The 25,786-nt window shown below is 45.1% G+C and overlaps 1 protein-coding gene across 1 annotated transcript; it reads left to right on the top strand.

Annotated features, from left to right (window-relative positions):
- Positions 1 to 540: 540 nt before the first annotated feature.
- Positions 541 to 25,627, top strand: LOC310798505 (myelin-associated glycoprotein-like; the record flags this gene model as incomplete). The annotated part of the gene is made up of 10 exons (XM_083661037.1): positions 541 to 586; positions 1,063 to 1,431; positions 5,568 to 5,867; positions 13,950 to 14,213; positions 15,274 to 15,537; positions 17,435 to 17,698; positions 18,432 to 18,728; positions 18,824 to 18,914; positions 25,080 to 25,155; positions 25,307 to 25,627. 10 exons carry the CDS (start codon positions 541 to 543, stop codon positions 25,625 to 25,627), a joined length of 2,292 nt encoding a protein of 763 aa, XP_083517163.1.
- Between the last annotated feature and the right edge of the window lie 159 nt (positions 25,628 to 25,786).

Below are 25,786 nucleotides of genomic sequence, written 5' to 3'. Positions count from 1 at the left end.
CGCTGTCTAATTTAGTAAAATATATCAAGTGGGCTTATAACACTGACACTGAATAGAATAGATCCACCACAGTAGATTGACTGCTCAACAGGATATTTGAGAAAACATAATTTATACTGTAGCCAATTCTGCTTACTCAAATGTATCTAGAAAGTAAAGACATTGTATGCTGAACGTCACTGTTGGCTATAAGGTAAGATTTATTTTTATGAAAAATAACAAATTAACAAGTGAATGTTCACCAGTAGTAGAACATTATCACATAACAATTTTTGTCAGTTCATATATCCAATAAAGTTAATAAAAAAGTTAGGTTATTTGAATGGAGAATTGCATTCTTTGTCACAAGCTTGAGACAATATTCATGCACAGTGGGATTTCTTTTTTCTTTTTGGCAATGAAAAGCAGAACTTGTTTAGAGGGAAGTGTAAATCAGATGACTTCTCCTTGACCTGGCTCGTTAAATCAAGTTTGGCTAAAGGTAAACTACTTCTTCTCTGTGTCCAGTACTTCATTAGATTATCAACCTGACAGAAAAGCATGACTGCTGCTGTTAAAGTTATCCTCATAAGCTGTCTACTTCAAGGTGAGTTATTTTTCCATTGCTAATTAAATAGTAACATCCCGAGATGATACAAGAGTTTGTTATCCCCTCCAGATATTTTCTAACATTTTCCAACATTTATCTATTGTAACATTTACTTGTATGTGTTTTTCCAGATATTCTTTTTACACACACACACACACACACACACACACACACACACATTATATATATATACATACATACAGTACATATATGGTATATACATACACTACAGTGTGTGTGTGTGTGTGTGTATATATATATATATATATATATATACTGTATATTGGCTATATATTGCCAATATACAGTATATATATATATATATTGGCTATATATTGCCAATATTGGCTATATATATATATATATACTGTATCTTTAAGTATATACATATATACATTAACTTACTTTTTTAAATATTTTCATATTGTGCAGGTATTTCTTGTGATATTTCTTGTTTTGTTATTGTTTGCCAGGTATTTCATGCCAAGACTGGACAGCTTTCATGCCCCAGCTTGTAGAGGGCCTGGGTGGCTCTTGTGTGATGGTCACCTGCAGATTTCACTTGGCCTCGGCCTGGGATATATACCTAGACGACTCATGTAAAGCCATATGGAAAAGAGGACGCAGTCGCCAATTAACGCAGGTGTTTGATTCTAGCCTCACCGGAGTGAACGCAAATCTGAACCTCGTGCAGGGAAACCTAATGGGGAACCTGCGTGAGAAGGACTGCACTACCATCTTCAATAACCTTCCTTCTAACCACAACGACAACTATTACTTCAGATTGGAGTGCAACCACGTGAAGGCCGACTTTAGAACGCACGTCAAGGTCAACATGAAAGGTTTTTGTTCCTTAATAATCAAATATTAAAGATGAAAATTACACTCAAAACAAATAAAATACATTAAATTCTACAGTACTATGCAAATACCACCTAAAAGGAACCTTTAACATTTTATGAGACTCAATATTGATAATAATATGTGTAATCTCAGGTATGTGGTAAGAAAAAAACACAATTTAACAGAATTTCATTTAACTTCCTGAAATTCAAATTCAACTCTAATTCTGTTTCCTAGTTGATTTGGAATTGATGAGTTCATTCATGAATTGACCTAGCCTCAACACGAGACTCATCAGTCATTCTTCCTTCAGAGTCTCGGATGCGCGGGTCCTATAACCACTGGGAGGTCGGCTCCAATGGCTTCACGCGATATACACGTTATCAATCACAATAAAACTACCTACCTCAGACACAATGTTGTTATCTAACCCAACGGGACCAAGGTACTCCAAAATATTCCGTAGTTTCCAATACCGAGACATTTGGGTTTCAACTGCTCCACAGCGTATCGTGTATCGATTCAGAGCTCAGTGGTTATGAGGGTGTACTGCAGTTTACAATTTTGAGCATATTGGAAACTACACAATATTTTTGGAGTACCATGGCCCCGTAGAGTTGGATAACAACATTGTGTCTGAGGTACGTAGTTTTATTGGGATTGATAACGTGTATATCCAGTGGCGCTGGAAGTACTTTTAGGTAGGGGGTGCTGCAAGGCCGTAGCCACCGATTCAACATTGGGGGGGACGGCTGCCAATTTGGCGGCGACCTTTTTGGCCACTTTGTCGCCAGATTAGAGGAATATTAACATTAACTCATTCACCGCCAGTTTAGGACTGCCAATATTTAGCACAGGCCAAAGATTTTCATAATTGTTGGTCATCTTTCAAGACCCACAGTAAATTATCTATTAGCACCAGAGTGATTTGCAATACCTCAAAATGAAGATGTACGTCTCTGGGTTCACCAGGGAAAAAAAAGTGAGCTTTTAGCATGTTCTGTACTCTACTTATAGCCATTTATATACACCCTGTTTTCCCCCAAAATGTCTCTCTGAGAAAAGAAATTGCAGAAAATGGCATTTATGTATTTATGCACACAATCTCATGCAGAACTCGCTCTCAATTCTTTTATTTTGAACTGTATTGACATCAGACATGTAAATATTATTCGTTAGGACACAAATGACAAAAAAAATATATATATATATATATATATACACATGAAGTGCTTTTTTTTTACATTCAACAATACAGTTTACTCGGTGTGAGTGAGTGTGCAGACAGACAGACAGACAGACAGACAGACAGACAGACAGACAGACACACCGACAGACAGACAGACAGACAGACAGACAGACACACACACACACACACACACACACACACACACACACACGATCCCCCTTTTAGATTTCTAACCCCACATATGATAAGCAATAACCATGCCCTGTGGCGCTGGGATTGGCCAGGAGCAACACTGGAGGGCACGCAGCCCAGCGATTACATGAACCAACTGAATAGCTCTTGAGAAAGGACAGCGGGCTGCTCTGACTCCCGCTTCTGCCTTGTGCCTTGCTGTTGTGTGTTTATTTTGCACCCTTCCTCGTCCATGTCTCCCTGTCATATCCCCTGCTATCTGATCGTTCCCGTTTTCCCCTCGGCTATTCAACACGTCCTCACCGCCCTCGCAAACTGATCGATCATTTCCTCATTCCTCCGATGATCAAACACATCTCTTGATTACTTTCTCCCGGCTGGCACAGAGGAAGGCGACTCCAGCTCGTGCAGCGCGCCGAGGCGCGTTTCAATGGCGTTTCTCCTGTCTGCACAAGGAAGCGTTACCAGTTTTCTGCTTTTCCTCCTGCTCAATTTCAAAACAACAGCTGCGGTATGTGTTTGTTCACGTGTTGTCTTAGATGATAGGGACCTGATACCATGTGACAGGCTGGGGAAGTGTTTAAACTACGCCCTGCAGTAATAAAAACAAAAACACGTCAAACACGTCATTGGCGGGGAGGGCTATTTCTGATAACACGTCAAAGACGTCATTGGCGGTGAATGAGTTAAGATTAGACTGTTGTGTCATTATTCAGTCACCTTTTCTCACTCACCTCCATGTCACCACTTGCTCCCACTGCTGTGTTGGAATCCTCATTCTCTCTCCCACCCTTTTTGGACTTTTAGCCATATTTAGAGGAATATTTAATTTTAAATTAACATTAGGATTATACTGTTGTGATGTCATTATTCAGTGTTTTCTCCTCTTCTCTGCAGCATTACTCAATTTACCCTCAGGAATCAGGGACAGTGATAGCCTACCTGCTATTCCTCCCATATCCAGGGCCGGATTAATAGTACCATGGGCCCCCGGGGCTATTCATTTTCTAAGCTATTCATTTAGCCTTTTAGTCATAAAGATTATATCTTCCAGACTGAAATGTCAGAAGTGGAGTATTCGCCAGAATTACATGAACATTTGGACACTTATTCAGCGGGTATTTTGCATGTTGCATTCAGGTGCACTGTAAAAAAAAATCTTTACATCTCTTGCCACCAGGGGGTGCTGCAGCACCCACTGCACCCAGCTTCCTGCGCCCTTGGTCCCTATCGTTGCATCGGCGCTGTTTCTAGGCCGAACGCCTGGCGCAGCTCAAATCAGTGGGCGTGGACCAGCGCACTTGATATCGTCGTGCTGGCGCTAGACGCAGCCTCAACCATTACAACCACGCCTTTTAAGCGTAAAATTATGCACCGTCATGCTCATTGGATAACTGCAATAAACGAATCGCACGCTTGCCTTTTTAGCTCCAATTCCAGTGATCCCGCAAAACCAGACGAAAGCCAAACGCTCTGCCCCCCCCCCCCTCCCTTCATCCAGTCTGTCTGTCTGACTGCATTATAGGCTATTATTCCATATTATTATGCTTCTCAAACCAATCTAACTGCAGTTTCAATACTGCAAGCATGTAAATACGCTACACTATAGCAAGATCAAAGTGAAAATAATGTACTAAACGCATCAGCTAGAAAAATATAGCCTATTAGATTGGTGAAAGTTTGTCCAGAAAGATATCGTTTTCTCTCCCCTGCTGCAGGTAGAATGATCGATGCACATAAATATACCCTACATTATGTAAAGTCATTGCATAAATGTGTTTTTATTGTAAAACTAAATGTCAAGTAGGGCCAAGTTATTGGAGCGGACATCACAGTATAGCACATCACAGAAGCGCGTTCCGCTGTCACTTATCTAAATCACGTTAAACCCACAAGGGGTATATATAGGCTCAAGAGGACATATATGTTTCACATAGGGTGGTGTTTCATTTCGATGTTTTATTTGGTCCAATATTGAAATGTTCGACAATTGCAGGTTGTCTTACCATTACACATTATTTTAGATCTACCTTTTATATCTATTTCGGCTCATTTGGTTGCTATTTAGTAGCGAAATGGAGGACCCAATTGCATGCTGGGAGTGGACATTCACAGGCAGTAAACTTACAACTGCTATTTCCTATGGGAAGCTGGGTGCTGCTATGTGTTGTGTCTGTTTGAGCGAGGGAGTCAGAGAGAGAGAGAGAAGGGTGACTCAGAGGCAGAAGAGCACTGGCGCACTGAATAGGCCTGGTTTCAGAGAGAGACAGAGAAGGGTGACAGGGGAGAGGCACAAGTGCACTGGCGCACTGAATAGGCCTGGTTTTCAAAGGCGCAAAGCGCTAAATGTAGGCCAGGTGCGAAGATAGCACTACGCCGGTAGTTAGCGCCGACACGCCCACTTTGGCCCATTCTGGGACTGCGCCACGCCCATTCGGCCTAAAGCGCATTTGGCAGCCTAAAGCCATATTGATATCGTCCCAAAACAGGCGCAAGGCACGTTTTTTTGCGTTTAAGGCCCGTTTTAGCGCCGAAGGCTTGTGGGAGAATAGGGCCCCTTGTGTATATCGCGTGAAGCCATTGGAGCCGACCTCCCAGTGAATATAGGACCCGCGCATCCGAGACTCTGAAGGAAGTATGACTGATGAGTCTCGCGTTGAGGCTAGAATTGACCCTAACCCTGTTGCACACGTAAAGCTACCTGTTGCAGTGTCTTGGATTTGTATCTTGCCAATGAATGGTTACCCTTGTCAGATTCCCTGAAGCCGGTCATCACTCCATCCAGACTGAAGGTGGAGGAGGGAGCCCCGGTGACACTGAGCTGCTCTGCTGTGGCTCCCTGCCCCAGTCTGCCCCCAACTCTCACATGGACACCCAGCATAAGGCTAGGCCACACCCAGGGGCAAACAGAAGCTGAAGGGGTGACCTCGGTTGTGAACTTCACAGCTTCTTACCTGCACCACAGACAGAGGCTCTCCTGCACCGCGCTCTACAGCCGACAAGCCGGCTGCAGCGACCTTTCATTTGAGAAAAGTTTGACCCTCAGTGTTCTTTGTGAGTACATTTAAGCCATTTTTATTTACACTCTTATATGTTATCATGGCATGTCATACTGTATTATTTTCCAAGTGATATTATTATGTCATGCGATGATGCTATGTTTGACATCATGATGCCATGTCATGCTACGTGATATCATGGTAAGTCTTGTTTTATTTATGTTACGGTGTCACGTTATGTGGTCGTCATGTTATGTTGTTACAATGCCACATCATCACTAACATTCACATTAATGGGTGCTACACATTGTTAGTGGATGAGTTGAGTCTCCTCAGATACGTGAAGCTCTTTGGGTGCCCTGAACAGCACTATATAAATGCAATCAATTACCGGTACTCAATTATGCCATATCATGTCCAAACTGTACGTTTCCAGTGTATTCATGCAGTGGATATGGCCCTATGTCGTGAAGCAACAGCTACATAAGTCCAGCTGTGTTTAAGTACACGTGGCCCGGGGCCAGAGGCTGGATGACGCACAGTGACCCATTGTCCTGCTGCGTGACAAACTCAAATCCTTTTAGAATTTATATTGAATATTGCAATTTCTGTGGACTAGAAAAAGAAACAATCTGTCATTTATTTGATCATTGTATGTATAGCATTTAGGACTTTTTAAGACCTTTGAATGAATGAATGAATGAATGAATGAATGAATGAATGAATGAGCTTTATTTGTCACTGTTACAAAACAAGTTAAGAACAACGAAATTGAAGGAATCCCCTGGTGCGTTAGACAAGACAATACAATAAGTCAAGGTAATAATACCAATTTCAATTATGATTAATACCAGTTTAAATTTTAAACCCAAACTAAGTGAAATAAAGTGAAAATATAGCATTCAGTCCGTTCAAAATGAACAGTGTGAAAAGAAATGACAAAAATATCATTATCCTAAAAGGCATTTATTGTAACAAAAGGCATTGAATATAACAAACCCAACCAATAGTTGTGAGGAGAAAAAGTTCAGTAAAAAACAAAATATCAAAAGAACTTCAACTTAAATTTCAAAAACTTTCGAGGCATTGCCTTCCCCTGCCGTCCCCAACCCTCAAGTTCACAAACTTTCAAGGATTGGCCTTATGCCTGAGTTCTGCTTATTTATACACAGGCTGTAGAGCAGACTTCTCCTTTCATCTCTCCTGGCATTTGCAATCAAAGTATAGTAACGTATCCAATTCTTATTCACAATCAGTGTCCACTGTTACAGGTTCAAGTGATTTTAAAATATCCTCGATGGGTTCAATCACTGTGCCGCCGGGACCGTCCTCTCCCTCCTCCTCTGCTTGAGTGTCTAAGTTCAGGTCCAGCTCAGGATTGTTATAATCTTCTTCATCATCGCCGTCATCCTCAGATTCTGAATCATCATTGCTGCCACCATTCATGTAATCCAGGATGAATGAATTCATCAATTCTTCACTGTTTATTCCGCCAGGAAGCGTGCATTTGTTGAGAAGAGCTGCTACTGCTGCATCCTTCATAGCCATGGTGAGGTGAGGTGAAAAAGTGAACAGCAGCTCATGGCTACTTAAATATGCCACGCTGATCTGGTTGTTGTGCGCAAGTCCGTGTGTGTGATTGGTCGATACTCAAACAAAAGCCGAACAAAAGCCAATTGAACCTAGTTATTCTAAAGACCGCGCCCCCTACAACTCCCCTTCTGTCACGCAGAAACAGACACTGATTTGTGGAATGAGTAGTTCAAAACCTAAACTGGTGTATTAATGAAAAAGAAACACATTTTTAGAAAAAACACATTACTTTCTCATTTTGCGCGACTTCCGTTCTGGCGAGATGTGGTCCCTTTGCCTGGGGCATGTCACAAATCTGGTTGGCTTGGTTCCAGGATTAAAACTCTGTATATAAGGATTTTTCGAAACATCTATGGAGAAAATTAATGAGGAATTCTCTGATGGAACGGGAGCTGAGAAAAAGTGGATGGTCACTGTTCGTTTTTGGCTGTGGACCAATGCTACTATTTCACAATTTTCTAAGAGACTGTGTTGACCATGGATGGATTATCCATGTAATTGTTGGGAAAGTTGATTCTGCATTCCCCCCATATAGGTGATGACTTTTGGGTCAGTACTACAGGCCCATTCACACTTTGAACTAGAAAAGTGCACTTGGTGGAGTGCAGATCCGCCAGGACTGCGTTTTCCCCCAAGCTGACCCATAGACCATGTGTGTGACGAGACATCGCCTGAATGCAATGTGTTGGAGAGTGTTGTCATACTGAGATGCCATTGTAAATTGTATTGTTATTGTTATTGTCTGCTTTTATTTTAGTGTTTTTTTATGTATTCATAATGTGTTTATTGTATGTGTTGTAACTCACATATTTATGTGTTGTCAAGTTTTTTATTGTGCGTTTGTGTTAGAATAATTGTTTAGTTTTTTTGATTAGCGGATGCGGTTACGCATAGAAGGGTGGGATTGGGGTTTCTCAAGGGCAGTCTGACTGAGTGTATGCCTGTGTATATGTTTAAACCAGTCTGTATGTATTACTAGTGCAGTGCCCATTCCCCCCAAAGCACAACCCTGTGGGCAACCCCCTCCCCCCGCACACGCACACACACTGCACTCCGTCAGGACCCCCCTAAGCACACTCCCCAAGTTTGAAGTCGATCCAACAAAATGGTCCTCGAGATACGCGAAGGACAGACATACTGAAAGTCCTGGAATTATAGTATAAAGAAGATAGTGCAGTGCCCCGTTACCCCCTTTCAACACCCCGTAGACATTCCCCCCCACTGCACTCCCCAAGTTTGAAGTCGATCCAACAAACAGTTCTCATGATCCGTGGAAAATAGACATATACTGTCGATCGGACAGGCAGGCAGTCCTGGAGGTATGTGAAAGCTGTGATGTTATAGGTTGAATTGCACAAAGTTTACCACTGACATTTCTGAGGTTCCCAGCAACGCACCCACCAAGTTTGAATGGTTCTCGAGATACAGTAAACCGCTTTTTGTGTTGCCAATACGTGGCACTATGACTATGCATAAGTCCAAATTGCATGAAATGCAGCACCACACTCCATCTGGGTCAAGTTTTATTTGAAGTCAATCGGACAAATGTTTCTTGAGATAAACTGCTTTTTGTGTTGCCAGTAGGTGGCGCTGTCGAATTGCAAGAAGTTCAGCACTGCACTACGTCGAGTTCCCAGCAGCACACCCCCCAAGTTTGAAGTCAATCGGATGAACGGTTGTCAAGATAAACCACTTTTTGTGTTGCCAGTAGGTGGCGCTATGTCGAATTGTATGGAATTCAGCTCCCTACACTCTGTTGCGTCTCCCTAAGCGCACTCCCCTAGTTTGAAGTTGATCGGACGGACGGTTGTCAAGATAAACCACTTTTTGTGTTCCCAGTAGGTGGCGCTGTGCCGAATTGCACGAAATTCGGCACTAAACTGTGTGGAGTTCCCATCTAACAGTTTCTTTCCTAGAGCAATAATCGCACTGAATGCTGTTTAGATGCACTAGGAGCATTTCCCCCCCCCCCCTTTTTCTTTTTAGCTGCTGTTCCTTAGTGCAATTAGTGGCAACGTGCAATAGGAGGAAGGCCCAGAATGAACACTGAATGACTGATTGCTTTCTTTTTATTATCAGGGTCTTGTTTAAAAAAGAAATATATGATGTCTGTCCTTGTTGTCCTTGTCTCTGTTTATTGACTGTTTTTATATTCCCTTTTTAACCTTTTACACTGCACAGAATGCACTTCAATTTCATTGTTGTGAAAATGACAATGACAATAAAGGATCTTGAAACTTGAATCTTGAATCAAGTCCCCAAATTTGAAGTTGATTGGACGAACGGTTCTTGAGATATTTTTTATTGTTGCCGGTGTCACAGGGTGATGCATTGGTGTGGCAGAAATGTGGGTGTGATGGTTAACCTGGGGGTGGCACTGTCTGTAAGGGGAGTTTGCTCTATTTTCGTGGGACTTTCTTAATTATTCTGGGCAAAATGGCTGTGATTTGCGGACGGGGCTCTGTGGGTGGTTCCCCCCCGACTGTTGATTAGGAGATGCAGAGCTGGTGTGCGAGACGGACAGACACACAGAGGCAGAGAAGAGCCTGGAAGCCAGCCGTGATACGGACAACATGGAGGACTGACGTGCACCAGTCGAGAGGAGGAATGGCGGAGCTGGGGAGCAGTATTCAGCCCTGCCTGCGGTTTAGGTAAGATTGGTGGGAGCGGCTTTGGCTGGGATGGCCAAGCTACCTCCTCTTCCCTCGCGTACCTAAGGTCGCACCGTGGCTGATGCACGGGGGAGAGGGAGAGGGGGGGAAGGCCCCGGAAGTCGCTCCGCCATGAACTGTGAGCCGCAGGTGGGGTGAGAGCTCCCCAGTCTCTTTCTGTTTCAGCTGCCATTCCTCCTCCAGACGAACCAAGCGGCAGAATCAGTGTGTCAGCTGTGCCTGGGACGGACGCGAGAACAGACACGAGGAGCCAGAGCTTGTGGCAGTGGGAGAGCCAGAGCCGACCTGAGACCTGAGCGCGAGCCGACCTGAGCCTGGAAGTGTGGGAGTAGCCGGAGGAACCCTGCGACCCTATCTCGCACGAGCTGCGAGGGAGAGAGAACAGGAGCGACAGCGGGAGACACGCCGTGGGAAAGCGGAGGGGTGGAGGTGCGCTTCCCCCCTCCTTCAGTTAAGTCCCGCTCCATTTTTATTGTTTTATCTTTGATTGTGACCAGCTCCGTGGACAGACGACGCGGGTCTGCCCGCAAGCCTAACCCCAGACCTTGGGACAGTAACAAGAACGCTCAGTGGAACTACTATAGCTTACTACGACACGGAACGAGGAGGAGCCCTTAAGGCGTGTCGTGCACATTACGTTCGAGTGATTTACATGCAATAGACGTATTGCATTTGTTTTGCAGTGAATTGGGTTGCAGTGCATTTATCCACTATTTAACTTGGCTCATCCAAAATACCAGTCCTAGTGAGTTATCCTACCATTGCTGAACTGTCATTTCTCTGGGGGAATTAAGCATTAAAGCCTGCTCTGCTCTATACCCTCTTCGTCAGCTGGAGACGTCAGGAGAGGACGGGGAACCGGACGAGAGGGAGACAACGCAGTTGCTCAGCAGGGACTGGCAGATACTGGACGTTGTTACATGGACGCTGGACTCTTTTAAATAGGCACATTTCTCTTTTTATATTTTAGTAATAAAAACCCTTTGTTCAACTTTCCATCTTTGTCTGTGTATGCTGTTTGGGCCAGCACCACTCCCCAGTAGAATCCGCTCTTATTCACAGTCACGCACACACCCGTGACAATTTTGGCGTTGTCGGCAGGATTTTCTACTGGGTTGAGTAACTGGCCTTGCAGCATGCCAGGGGAAGAAGAACAGGCCGCAGGGCCGTCAGTAATTTTTTTTGGGGGGGCCCATGGATGCAATCAGACGTTCCCAAAGGGAGCACCGGGTTAGACCCCTCCGATATGGAGTAGTTCTAGGGACTAGAACGCTTTGAGTTGGGGGGGGGGTGTCACAGGGTGATGCATTGGTGTGGCAGAAATGTGGGTGTGATGGTTAACCTGGGGGTGGCACTGTCTGTAAGAGGAGTTTGCTCTATTTTCGTGGGACTTTCTTAATTATTCTGGGCAAAATGGCTGTGATTTGCGGACGGGGCTCTGTGGGTGGTTCCCTCAATTACCACCGACTGTTGATTAGGAGATGCAGAGCTGGTGTCCGAGACGGACAGACACACAGAGGCAGAGAAGAGCCTGGAAGCCAGCCGTGATACGGACAACATGGAGGACTGACGTGCACCAGTCGAGAGGAGGAATGGCGGAGCTGGGGAGCAGTATTCAGCCCTGCCTGCGGTTTAGGTAAGATTGGTGGGAGCGGCTTTGGCTGGGATGGCCAAGCTACCTCCTCTTCCCTCGCGTACCTAAGGTCGCACCGTGGCTGATGCACGGGGGAGAGGGAGAGGGGGGGAAGGCCCCGGAAGTCGCTCCGCCATGAACTGTGAGCCGCAGGTGGGGTGAGAGCTCCCCAGTCTCTTTCTGTTTCAGCTGCCATTCCTCCTCCAGACGAACCAAGCGGCAGAATCAGTGTGTCAGCTGTGCCTGGGACGGACGCGAGAACAGACACGAGGAGCCAGAGCTTGTGGCAGCGGGAGAGCCAGAGCCGACCTGAGACCTGAGCGCGAGCCGACCTGAGCCTGGAAGTGTGGGAGTAGCCGGAGGAACGCTGCGACCCTATCTCGCACGAGCTGCGAGGGAGAGAGAACAGGAGCGACAGCGGGGGACACGCCGTGGGAAAGCGGAGGGGTGGAGGTGCGCTTCCCCCCTCCTTCAGTTAAGTCCCGCTCCATTTGATTGTGACCAGCTCCGTGGACAGACGACGCGGGTCTGCCCGCAAGCCTAACCCCAGACCTTGGGACAGTAACAAGAACGCTCAGTGGAACTACTATAGCTTACTACGACACGGAACGAGGAGGAGCCCTTAAGGCGTGTCGTGCACATTACGTTCGAGTGATTTACATGCAATAGACGTATTGCATTTGTTTTGCAGTGAATTGGGTTGAAGTGCATTTATCCACTATTTAACTTGGCTCATCCAAAATACCAGTCCTAGTGAGTTATCCTACCATTGCTGAACTGTCATTTCTCTGGGGGAATTAAGCATTAAAGCCTGCTCTGCTCTATACCCTCTTCGTCAGCTGGAGACGTCAGGAGAGGACGGGGAACCGGACGAGAGGGAGACAACGCAGTTGCTCAGCAGGGACTGGCAGATACTGGACGTTGTTACATGGACGCTGGACTCTTTTAAATAGGCACATTTCTCTTTTTATATTTTAGTAATAAAAACCCTTTGTTCAACTTTCCATCTTTGTCTGTGTATGCTGTTTGGGCCAGCACCACTCCCCAGTAGAATCCGCTCTTATTTACAGTCACGCACACACCCGTGACACCAGTAACTGGCGCTATGCAGAATTGCATGGAATTCAGCTCCCTGCACTCCGTTAAGTCCCCCTAAGTGCACTCCCCGAGTTTGAAGTTGATCGGAAGAACGGTTCTCCACATAAACCACTTTTTGTGTTGCCAGTAGGTGGCGATCTGCCGAATTTCGTGCAATTCGGCACTGCACTGTGTGGAGTTCCCATCAGCGCACCCCCCAAATTTGAAGTCGATGTGACGAGCGGTTGTTGAGATAAGTTGTTGAGATAAACATGTATTTTTTTTGCTAGTTGGTTGCGCTATGCCGAATTGCACGAAAACAGGTCAGTGCACTCCGTCACATACTCCATAGCACAGTGGACTCCTTCGCATACTCCATATGCGAAGGCCAAGCTAGAGGAGAGGAGGAACACACAAACAGACGCACAGACAGACAGACGCACAGACAAATGCGGCCGAAAACATGATCTCCTGGGATCCTGAGATAATAATAACAATAACTATACAAATATTTAAATGAGATGGAACCAAGAATATCATTATAGTTGTCGTTTTGGATGTTTTATAGATACTAGGCATCTCGTGCGCTACGCTCGCACCTGCACGGGCTCGCTAGCTCGGCCGCTGCGGGGCCTCGCCTGTCCTGCAGCTCGCCGAGCTGGCCCTGCAGCTCGCATTCACAGCTCGGCTGCTGCGCGTCCTTGCCCGTAGCTTGGCTGCTGTGTGGCGTTGCCTGCCCTATAGACCTTATTCACAGCACGGCCATCTTGGGATGACGTCACCCGCTGGTTGGGAATGCAACGAGACTCTCATCCAAACCCCTATCTGTACATGGGAGCAATAGACCAAAAGTTTGAGTTCTGTCACACCAATTTCGTTTGATCACATCGATAAATGGGCAGATGAATGTGGGATTAATGACATCACTGCTGATGTCATCCATGGGATTTATGACATCACTGATGATGTCATCAGTGGGACAGACAGAGAAACAGACAGAGAGAGCCCTAGCTCCCATTTATATACAGTACTGATGATGATAGATGTACTGTAGTGTGAATACAGCCATTCTATTTACTTAGAATGATTTAAATCTTTTAATAGTCATAGTTGTCTTTATAGTTATCATTCTAAGTGTAACAGATGCACTGATTTCTCTCAGATCCCCCTAAGAACACCTCGGCGTCGGCCAACCCCTCCGGTCCGCTGCTGGAGGGAAGCTCGGTGACTCTGACCTGCTCCAGCATCGCCAACCCAGCAGTGAACTTCACCTGGTACAGAGTGGAGGGGAGAGAGAAGGAGGTTGTGCGGTCTGAGAGAAACTTCACTTTCAATGTGACAAAGCTCTCAACTGAGGAATATTACTGTGAGGCTCGGAACAACCACGGAGCCCAAGATTCAGAACCTGTCAGTATCGATGTAACATGTGAGTGAGTGATTTTGTTGTCCGAGGCCCAGAGTTTTTCAGCCGACCAGGGATTTGTCTTTTCTAACCAATAAAAAAGGGTTGGTTATACACTGCAAAAACGAGCGGTTGTTGAGATAAGTTGTTGAGATAAACATGTATTTTTTTTGCTAGTTGATTGCGCTATGCCGAATTGCACGAAAACAGGTCAATGCACTCCGTCACATACTCCATAGCACAATCGCAAAGTTTGAAGTCGATCCGACCAACGGTTCTCGAGATATGCGAAGGCCAAGCTAGAGGAGAGGAGGAACACACAAACAGACGCACAGACAGACAGACGCACAGACAGACAGACGCACAGACAAACGCGGCCGAAAACATGATCTCCTGGGATCCTGAGATAATAATAACAATAACTATACAAATATTTAAATGAGATGGAACCAAGAATATCATTATAGTTGTCGTTTTGGATGTTTTATAGATACTAGGCATCTCGTGCGCTACGCTCGCACCTGCACGGGCTCGCTAGCTCGGCCGCTGCGGGGCCTCGCCTGTCCTGTAGCTCGCCGAGCTGGCCCTGCAGCTCGCATTCACAGCTCGGCTGCTGCGCGTCCTTGCCCGTAGCTCGGCTGCTGTGTGGCGTTGCCTGCCCTATAGACCTTATTCACAGCACGGCCATCTTGGGATGACGTCACCCGCTGGTTGGGAACGCAACGAGACTCTCATCCAAACCCCTATCTGTACATGGGAGCAGTAGACCAAAAGTTTGAGTTCTGTCACACCAATTTCGTTTGATCACATCGATAAATGGGCAGATGAATGTGGGATTAATGACATCACTGCTGATGTCATCCATGGGATTTATGACATCACTGATGATGTCATCAGTGGGACAGACAGAGAAACAGACAGAGAGAGCCCTAGCTCCCATTTATATACAGTACTGATGATGATAGATGTACTGTAGTGTGAATACAGCCATTCTATTTACTTAGAATGATTTAAATCTTTTAATAGTCATAGTTGTCTTTATAGTTATCATTCTAAGTGTAACAGATGCACTGATTTCTCTCAGATCCCCCTAAGAACACCTCGGCGTCGGCCAACCCCTCCGGTCCGCTGCTGGAGGGAAGCTCGGTGACTCTGACCTGCTCCAGCATCGCCAACCCAGCAGTGAACTTCACCTGGTACAGAGTGGAGGGGAGAGAGAAGGAGGTTGTGCGGTCTGAGAGAAACTTCACTTTCAATGTGACAAAGCTCTCAACTGAGGAATATTACTGTGAGGCTCGGAACAACCACGGAGCCCAAGATTCAGAACCTGTCAGTATCGATGTAACATGTGAGTGAGTGATTTTGTTGTCCGAGGCCCAGAGTTTTTCAGCCGACCAGGGATTTGTCTTTTCTAACCAATAAAAAAGGGTTGGTTATACACTGCAAAAACGAGCGGTTGTTGAGATAAGTTGTTGAGATAAACATGTATTTTTTTTGCTAGTTGATTGCGCTATGCCGAATTGCACGAAAACAGGTCAATGCACTCCGTCACATACTACATAGCACAATCGCAAAGTTTGAAGTCGATCCGACCAACGGTTCTCGAGATATGCGAAGGCCAAGCTAGAGGAGAGGAGGAACACACAAACAGACGCACAGACAGACAGACGCACAGACAGACAGACGCACAGACAAACGCGGCCGAAAACATGATCTCCTGGGATCCTGAGATAATAATAACAATAACTATACAAATATTTAAATGAGATGGAACCAAGAATATCATTATAGTTGTCGTTTTGGATGTTTTATAGATACTAGGCATCTCGTGCGCTACGCTCGCACCTGCACGGGCTCGCTAGCTCGGCCGCTGCGGGGCCTCACCTGTCCTGTAGCTCGCCGAGCTGGCCCTGCAGCTCGCATTCACAGCTCGGCTGCTGCGCGTCCTTGCCCGTAGCTCGGCTGCTGTGTGGCGTTGCCTGCCCTATAGACCTTATTCACAGCACGGCCATCTTGGGATGACATCACCCGCTGGTTGGAAACGCAACGAGACTCTCATCCAAACCCCTATCTGTACATGGGAGCAGTAGACCAAAAGTTTGAGTTCTGTCACACCAATTTCGTTTGATCACATCGATAAAAGGGCAGATGAATGTGTACAGGATTCAAAAAAAGGCCTACAGCAACTGGATTGAGTCTTATAACCCCCTCCCCCCGCACACGCACACACACTGCACTCCGTCAGGATCCCCCTAAGCACACTCCCCAAGTTTGAAGTCGATCCAACAAAACGGTCCTCGAGATACGCGAAGGACAGACATACTGAAAGTCCTGGAATTATAGTATAAAGAAGATAGTGCAGTGCCCCGTTACCCCCTTTCAACACCCCGTAGACATTCCCCCCCCACTGCACTCCCCAAGTTTGAAGTCGATCCAACAAACAGTTCTCATGATCCGCGGAAAATAGACATATACTGTAGAAGTCGATCGGACAGGCAGTCCTGGAGGTATGTGAAAGCTGTGATGTTATAGGTTGAATTGCACAAAGTTTACCACTGAAATTTCTGAGGTTCCCAGCAACGCACCCACCAAGTTTGAATGGTTCTCGAGATACAGTAAATCGCTTTTTGTGTTGCCAATAGGTGGCACTATGACTATGCATAAGTCCAAATTGCATGAAATGCAGCACCACACTCCATCTGGGTCAAGTTTTATTTGAAGTTTATTTGAAGAATACTCGGCTGCTGTGTGGCGTTGCCTGCCCTATAGACCTTATTCACAGCGCGGCCATCTTGGGATGACGTCACCCGCTGGTTGGGAACGCAACGAGACTCTCATCCAAACCCCTATCTGTACATGGGAGCAGTAGACCAAAAGTTTGAGTTCTGTCACACCAATTTCGTTTGATCACATCGATAAATGGGCAGATGAATGTGTACAGGATTTAAAAAAAAGGGCTACAGCAACTGGATTGAGTCTTATATCCACGATATTCAAGGAAGCGCAGCGGATGGTCTCTAAATTGTAAACTACACTACACCCTCGCACCACTGAGCACCGAACCGATACATCTGGCGCTGTGGAGCAGTTGAACCCGAAATGACACAGCCGAAGAAGGCTGTGTGAACTACTCTGCCGGGACCGGGGGAGGGGGGGGGCTCTTAGAATGATTTAAATCTTGTAATAGTCATAGTTGTCTTTATAGTTATCATTCTAAGTGTAACAGAGACACTGATTTCTCTCAGATCCCCCTAAGAACACCTCGGCGTCGGCCAACCCCTCCGGTCCGCTGCTGGAGGGAAGCTCGGTGACTCTGACCTGCTCCAGCATCGCCAACCCAGCAGTGAACTTCACCTGGTACAGAGTGGAGGGGAGAGAGAAGGAGGTTGTGCGGTCTGAGAGAAACTTCACTTTCAATGTGACAAAGCTCTCAACTGAGGAATATTACTGTGAGGCTCGGAACAACCACGGAGCCCAAGATTCAGAACCTGTCAGTATCGATGTAACATGTGAGTGAGTGATTTTGTTGTCCGAGGCCCAGAGTTTTACAGCCGACCAGGGATTTGTCTTTTCTAACCAATAAAAAAGGGTTGGTTATACACTGCAAAAACTGACAAACTTGCCTTTCATCTTGTATCCATGATGAAAGAAAATGATTTTTAATCTAAATTAGACTTTATTTTTCACAATGTAACTTGTTTCAGTATATTTACTTGATACAATTTTAAATTGTCTTTTGAGAAAGTTTGTTGTTTCAAGATTTTCTTCATTGTTTTAGGATGATTTGTTGAAAGAAGTTACAGGTCTATTCACCAGTTGAATGAATCCAACAGGAATCAGATTATGTTAAGCAATGTACATTAAATCAAATATCTTTCACCATTAACAATTAATAGAATCTAAACATAAGAACTTACATTTGTCATAAATGCACAGACTTAAATACAGTTGGAATGTAATTGTTAATTGTTAATTGGCGGGGGATAGTTGGAATACACAGTCCTTTAGACAAAAGGAGAAACTGAGTATCCTCACTCCTGATCCAACACAGCAACAGGTTCAGGTGGGAGGGAGAAGAGGATATGGGAAGGTGAGTTCTGCAGTTATTAGCTCTTTTCTACACTAAACTCGGGCTAACTCCACCCCACGTTTCATAGTCTCTGCACAGCACTGTATTTTAGAATATCTTATTAAGACACTGCATCACTTTATATCTGGAAAATGTTTCCGGTTCCTCTTCAGTTCCTCCTGAGATCCTGCCCTCCTCCCACTGCATCCAGATTTTATGCCAGATCAGATGCTCCTGCGACAGCCACGGGAACCCGCCTCCCTCACTGCAGTGGGAATTGGCCGGGGAGCCTGTCAATCACTCTGCCGACATCCCAATCTGGGTGCTGCCTCTTGGGAGCCTGAGCCTCAGGAGTGTCATCACCTTGGGGCAGCTGGATGAATACACGCCCTCTCTGCTCTGCCTCAGCACCAACTCAGTGGGATCTGTCCGTCTGCCGTTCAACGTGTCGTCCAGCCAAACTCAGCAAGGTAGAGGAATCTATGCTGCATTTAAATTTGGCTTCTCTCTTGTATAACCTGCCTGGTTTTACTGACTCTACTTTGTATATTTTGGGACTTGACAGGCTTCCATACCATCTCTCTGCTGATTGGCTCTGCTGCGGGGGCGGTGGGGATGCTGCTGCTGTGCACTCTGCTGCAGCTAATCATTTACAGGTGAGTGACTTAGAAACACTGAGTAATTTAGACAGGGACTAACAAGCAGTGTTGTGTACAGGAGACAGGGACTAACAAGCAGTGTTGTGTACAGGAGACTTTAGGGAAGTGAGGGATTGGGGCGGGAGGGGGGGGGGGGGTGCAAAATGGTACAGATACGTTTTTGATGTCACTGTTGGAGGTGTAACTGGGCCCAGGTTGCCAATTCAAATTTAATTCGCCATTTTCATTTCCCACCAATGGGCAAGAGACGGGGTGAATTTATGGAGCCAGTCCGGAAAATGCATTCTCTTGAAAGGCCGGGGTGGGGGGAGGGGGGCGCACGTGACGGTCCGGAAGTTACTTCACGTATATTGGCCTCAATGGAAAAATGAGCCGACTTCTCTCTCGGTCTGTGTCTTAAATAAACATTTTCCGAATGACTTTATGGTCTGAATCATCAATTTCAAGTCTTTTTCATGCTCTCATGGGGTCCGTTTTCTAAATTATGGTCACATTTAGAGTAAAAGAGGCGATAAAAAAGACTAACTTTTGGGGCGTGGCTTTCCTTGATTCACAAGCAGCCACAGGAAACCAGATCACAGCCAGTTGCTACTGCAGGCTAACCTCGCGTCACCAGGCTCTTCTCGGCGAGAAAGAGCCTGGCTCCCGCCTACAATTGATTTTGTCACCCTACTGGCTCCGGCCTAGAGCCCGCCCTAGACCGGATGGCAGCGTTTCTAGCTCGTCAACTTTCACGTTAACTTGACAATTTGACCCAAGTATCAGAATCCTCTTTCACCGTTTTGACCGGTGTGTCAGGCGGTGGTGGCGGAGATGCCATATTGCATAAACGTTTTGTTTTATGTAACGCTAGCTTTGTTTTGATCAGACGCTAGTTTAGGTAACATCACCGCGTCAAGCTAACGGCAACAAAGACGTTGTTAGGCGCATTGCCATCCGGTGTTAATTCTGGGTCCGGGGTTTACGCCCCCATGACAAAAAGCGGGGTGGAAGGTGCCCAGACTAACTGCAGGCTAGCCAGGGCCGGCCCGCCCTATAGACAAGTTTTCTGGGCACTTCCGGTTTGCTTCCGGACTCGGCCGCCGTCGTGTCGGTCTTTTCCGGTGTTTTGTGAATACAATCAGAGGAGCATAACGTACTGTACTAGCGTAGTAGCCATAGCGACCGCCGAAAAAATGCAAACTTGGGATCATTGGAACAGAGCAGAATACATAGAAGTAGACGTGCCCTTCAACCAAGCCTTTGCTGAACAGCATATCACAAGGCTGCGCAGGTTCTACTTTGCTCACATGCTGCCGAAAATAGTAGATGAGTTTGTCGAGGGACGGTTGGAGTTGTGCGCAAAATACCACAGTGTTTCTGCTCTATAGTATAGATACATTATATATATTTATTATTATTTATATTGTTATTATTATATCTATTTACTTATAACTGTGTAGATATATTATAGATATATAAATCGACATAAGCATGATTGTTATTATATAATTTATTAGTGTATAGATATAGATATATAATATATTATGTATACACATAAACTATACATTGTTACTTCTATTGGATGCTAGATATATTAGATATATAAATCAACTTAAGCATGATTATTATTATATCATATATTAGTGTATAGATATAGATATATTATAATATATTATGTATACACATAAACTATACATTGTTACTTCTATTGGATGCTAGATATATTATAGATATATAAATCAACATATGCATGATTGTTATTATTATATAATTTATTAGTGTATAGATATAGATATATTATATATTATGTATACACATAAACTATACATTGTTACTTCTATCGGATGCTATTTTTTTCTATTCATTGTATGAACACTCACAATTTTGTGAAGAGACTCCTCAATTATCATTAAAGATTTTCTGATTTCTGATTCTGATTAATTATTCATAACTGTTTGCACTCAAGTACCAAAAACAATGAATGCATTGAACCCTGTATGACATGGAAAAGTGAACTCCTGGAAGTACTACAATGACACAAAATCTCTTACAGAGTTTTATTGATGAAAAAAGTTACGCTTTAAGTAAAAAAAAACAGTCTATTCAGCAACAAAGTAAAACAGAATATCAGCAGCAGCAGAATAAAAAAACAAAATAACATGATTACATAGCAAAAATACATGTTTACATAATCCAAAAACAAAAGAGCATGAGAACATAGCAAAAACATGTCTATTCATAAGAAAGGTTCTTTTGGCGGCCGTATGAGGTCCCCCCTAAGGTTAACTAGGGCGGCACAGATTGTTAGAATTTTGTCCAACCTTGGTGTCATGGAGATGGGGACAGTTTGGGACAAAATCTTGAACACTTTGAGCCTTCTTATTGCTCGCTCTACATGGATGCGCACATTGGCCACTCGTCTGGTGCGTGTCACCTCCTCATTTGTCAATTGTCCACGTTTGTTGGTGAATGCAGGGATATTCAACCTGACCTTTCTTTCATGGAGCAGGTCTCGAATTGTGAATCCGCGGTCAGCCATTACCTCATCACCTGGCCTCAAGTGCTCCAGGAACCCACTGTCCATTGTGATGTACTTATCGCTGCTTCTGCCTACATATGCATTAGATATAAACATGAACAGCCCATTGGGAGCAACAGCAACTAGATATTTAGCCGTGTTGGTTCCTTTGTAGTGGCTGAAAGTGGAACTCCTGGTGTCAAGGTTTGTTGCCCTCTGAATAGCAGTTTCTGCACAATCAATGACACAGGTGGTTCGAGGGTAGTTTTGTTTAAATGAAACTGGCATGGTGGCCTGGATGGTTTCTCTTGGAAGCCAGGGGATAAAGTATTTAAACTGTTCACCCATCACATCAATCCAGTGAGAAATAACTTTGCTCGCCATGCTGGTAGACACATTGAAGCGATGAGAAATATCTCCTAGGACAAGATTTAGTTTTAGCTTCATTAAGGTCATCAAGATTTGGTCAACAACAGGAAGGGCAAATGAGGGCTGACTGAACGGCATTAATGCAGACACCAAATCGAAAAACCACAACAGGTGCACTCCCGTGAATAGCAGTGAGTTGTCATCAGTAAGGAGCATGGTGCTAGCCAGTAGATTGGATTTCTGCCCCACACTGCGTAGCTTTATTGACCATGACTGCCTTTGTTGACGCATATGCATAGCTATGGTCAGCCTGTGTTGGGTCTTCCCACTGGGTCTGAGCATTGCGGTGTGTTGGAGGTGCAGGTTCAGGTTCTGCTTCAGGTTCACTGGGTGTTGATTCTGCATTACCTGAAAGAGAGAGGAGAGAGAATAAGGCTCTAAATGTAAATGTGATCAGGGATGGAACTTTGTAGTGTTTCTAGCAACAGCCTGGCAAGCTAACATTAGCCTGTAATTTGTACTAACAACGTGGGCTCTGGAGAACACCAGGGGTTTCCCTGCAAATTGATGATTTGTTAATCTGAATGGATGGAACTTGGCTGTATATACACTAAGCATATTTATTCATTAAGCATTACTTTTCAGACAGGTAAATACTGGAACGTCGGGGAGGCTGATCCAAGCCCACAACATTAGCTCAACACTGCAGTGCTAGCCTCTGCAGTGCTAGCTAGCTAACTAGCGTTACACCAGGCAATGCTACAAAGTAAACACACAAAACCAACACAACGTAGCCAAATAATAATAACATGGATGATCAGCTATATCGTTGCTAACATGATAACTACCCAGCGAGCTAGCTTACCCGGCAATTCAGCAGCAGTGCCTCGCTCCAGTCTGCGTCTCTTTTTCTGAGGAGGCCGCACGTATCCTAGCCACAGTTCAGGGAAGGATTCTCTTTGGTTGGCTTTTTGTCCACAAAGTGGTGAGAACAAACATTAACGTATTTCGGCGGCTTCTTCAGATTTAAAGCCTTCAGCCACATCCGTGAATCCGAATCCTCAGCTGGTTTTCGGTAGAAGGAATACAGTCGAGTGCAGGGACAGAGCCGTTTGGTAGCGGGCTGATGCTCAAAACATTGTCGATCCAACCACTCGTTCAAGCGTTTCTGTGTATTGTGACAGCCACGCACTGCACAATGTGTTCCAGTATTAACCATTGTTAATAACGTCTGCTAACGTTGGTGTAGCTGATGTTATCGATCGTTGTAAAAAAAGTTTGGATATTTCGGCTGCTGCCTTCTGATGTGCTCGCTGCTGTGGACGCAATGTGGACTTAACCGGAAGCCGGTGACACGAAAGGCTGCTATGGCGCCGCCCTAGGAACGGCCAGGAAACTTGTCTATATGCGAACTAAGCGGCTGCCTAGAGCCCCGGGAGTTGCCAGGGGCCCCCTTTTTTTTTTTTTTTTTTTTTTTTTTTTTATAAACATAGGCTATAATATTATAGGCTGTGTGTGGTAGTTAAAACATAGGTTGACGTTTATTTATGTTTGTAGTTTAAACAAAAACATAAATACTGTAGGCTACATACAGTATAACACAAAAGGCTGTTATTTACCTTTTGTCGCCACCTGGTGAGTAAATATATATGTAACTAAAACCATTAAAATTGACAACCGGTCCTGCATGTATCTACTGGTCCTTGGCACAAAAAAGGTTGGGAACCCCTGGTTTAACTGACCTGGCAACCCCTATGGCTGCTGGGTTCTACACGCTTGCTTGACACTGATATGGCTACAAACGAGCATCATCGTCACGTTTGTTTGTTTTAAATATTCCTCTAAATATGGCTAAAAGTCCAAAAAACGTCCCCTGCTTACAGCACCCCCTACTTAAAAGTACTTCCAGCGTGGATGACCCCAAACCCCTGCCTCTGGGAGGGGGCCCCTGATCTATATCCTGCTTAGGGCCCCCAGATGGCTAGGGCCGGCCCTGAGGCTAGCTAGCCTAGCAACGTAGCTGTAGATTAATAGTACACTACCAGAAACAACGTTATCTTTATGATCTTTTAATGGTGTTAGTAGACATACGTAACAGTATAGATCCCCGTTATGAGGTCAGTTTATCAAAATAACACCTATATCGAAATCGGATTTTAGAGGATGGGTAGCGAGTCGCTACCCACCTTCAGAGCTGATCACCTGGACACATTTTACGGCAAAATTATCTGATAAACTGGTCTGTGCGGCTCTGTGGTGATTAGCTAATGTCTTCGTACGTAGCATTGTGATTATGATTTAATAAATTATGGAAGATAAATGTTGGTTTAACATAATGAAAATAATTCCCTACCATACATGTAAAGTGGGTTAGTGGACATAACGTGATGTAATGTGACATGAGATCACCACATTTCAATAAATAAAGTTTTTGCACATTTGAATGCTGCTAGTCGTTGGTCCACGTGGTAGGCTATGGGAAAGGAACCATTGCTGGAATTATATCGAAATATATAGCATTAGCTAACGTTATTGTCAGGGTCGCTGTGAGACTGGTGGATTTACGTGCGGATACTTAATGCCCAAGACACACTTGGTAACTGAAGTCTCGATAACTAGGAACGCTGAAGCACTTGATAGCTGTCTGCAAGGTTCGAAAGTTGGGAACTGTTGCAGAGTGTTGTCACGAGGTTAGTCTATGAACAACTGCAGAGGACTTGCAGAGCAACCCGTTATAGGTCCCGAATATGACATCACCTTGTGTTATGACATCATCAGTGAGACCATCCGAGACATGATTTAAGACACTTATGAATCATGACATCATCACCGTCTGCGACATCATCAGAGATCTATGACATCATAGTAGGAATGATGACATCATCCTAACAGTACCCTCCCCTCTACAGGCGCCACCTGGCGTCCAATGAGACCATCAAAAGGGTCAATGTCACGGTCCGGTGGCCACCACCAAGAACTGTGTCTCTGACGCAACACCTCAAACTCTGCGGGCTCCGTGGTTCCGTGGTTTACGCCCCATGACAAAAGCGGGGTGAAAGGTGCCCAGACTACCTGCCAGGTATTTTTGAACGTGCCTGCCCTTTTTGAAAGAGGAGTTTCCAGTTGGTTTTATGCAACAAACCATCTGACAGCGTCAGGTTAGGCCACTCCTGGACATGCCTAAATATGCCTTTAGAAGAAGAGATTAATATTACGATAAATCTAGATGTTAACAGTTTGGAATCTTTGCTCTTGATTATTTTATTAACAAGGACATTTTGTGTTGGCCTCAGGAGAAAGAAAGGCAGCCCAACAGAGGAACCCAACAGAGGAATGGTGGACAGTTCAGACCTTTTAGTTACTGATGAGGTGAGTTTAATTGTGCTTGCAGATGTGTATTCAATGAAAATAAATGACACATGCATGCACACATAATGACACAAATATCAGTAATGCAACACAACATGACTGCACAAAACAAGACTGTGAAAGTGCTCTCTCTGTCTGTGCTGGTCCTTAGGCCAACCCTTCACAAGTAGAGGCGATTTATGCCAATAAAGCCATGCTGGAGTGGGACGGAGGAGATGAGGAAGACATCCACTATGCCAATGTGGACTTTGCTAAAGTACAGGCCAGGTTGGAGGGCCAGGAGGGGGAAGGGGGTGTCAGAGGCCTGGCCTCCAAGACGGGCGAGTATGCTGCCATCTGCCTGCAGGCTAGAGGGAGCAGCAGAGGCGAGGCGGAGGATGAGGAGATGGGCACAGACACCGCTTTGGGACAAGAGGAAGATGCTAGTGATCATGGAGATGTGGTCAGCGAGGAGGCTGTGGCTCAGCCTTAGGGAAGCAGAGGTGGTAGCAATGGATTTTGGACTCCTGCAGCTACAGGACATGACTGCTTCCAGCTGTCAAGGGAGGCCCAGCCAAAACTACTTTTTTTATCACGCTTTTTTTCAGATTTGTCTCCTATTTTCTCCCCAATTGTACTTGGCCAATTCCCC

Source organism: Poromitra crassiceps, assembly GCF_964638095.1.
Source record: "Poromitra crassiceps genome assembly, chromosome: 1".
Classification (NCBI taxonomy): Eukaryota; Metazoa; Chordata; class Actinopteri; order Beryciformes; family Melamphaidae; genus Poromitra; species Poromitra crassiceps.
The sequence above is the reverse complement of the archived record's forward strand: the minus strand, read 5'-3'. Positions and strand labels throughout refer to the sequence as shown.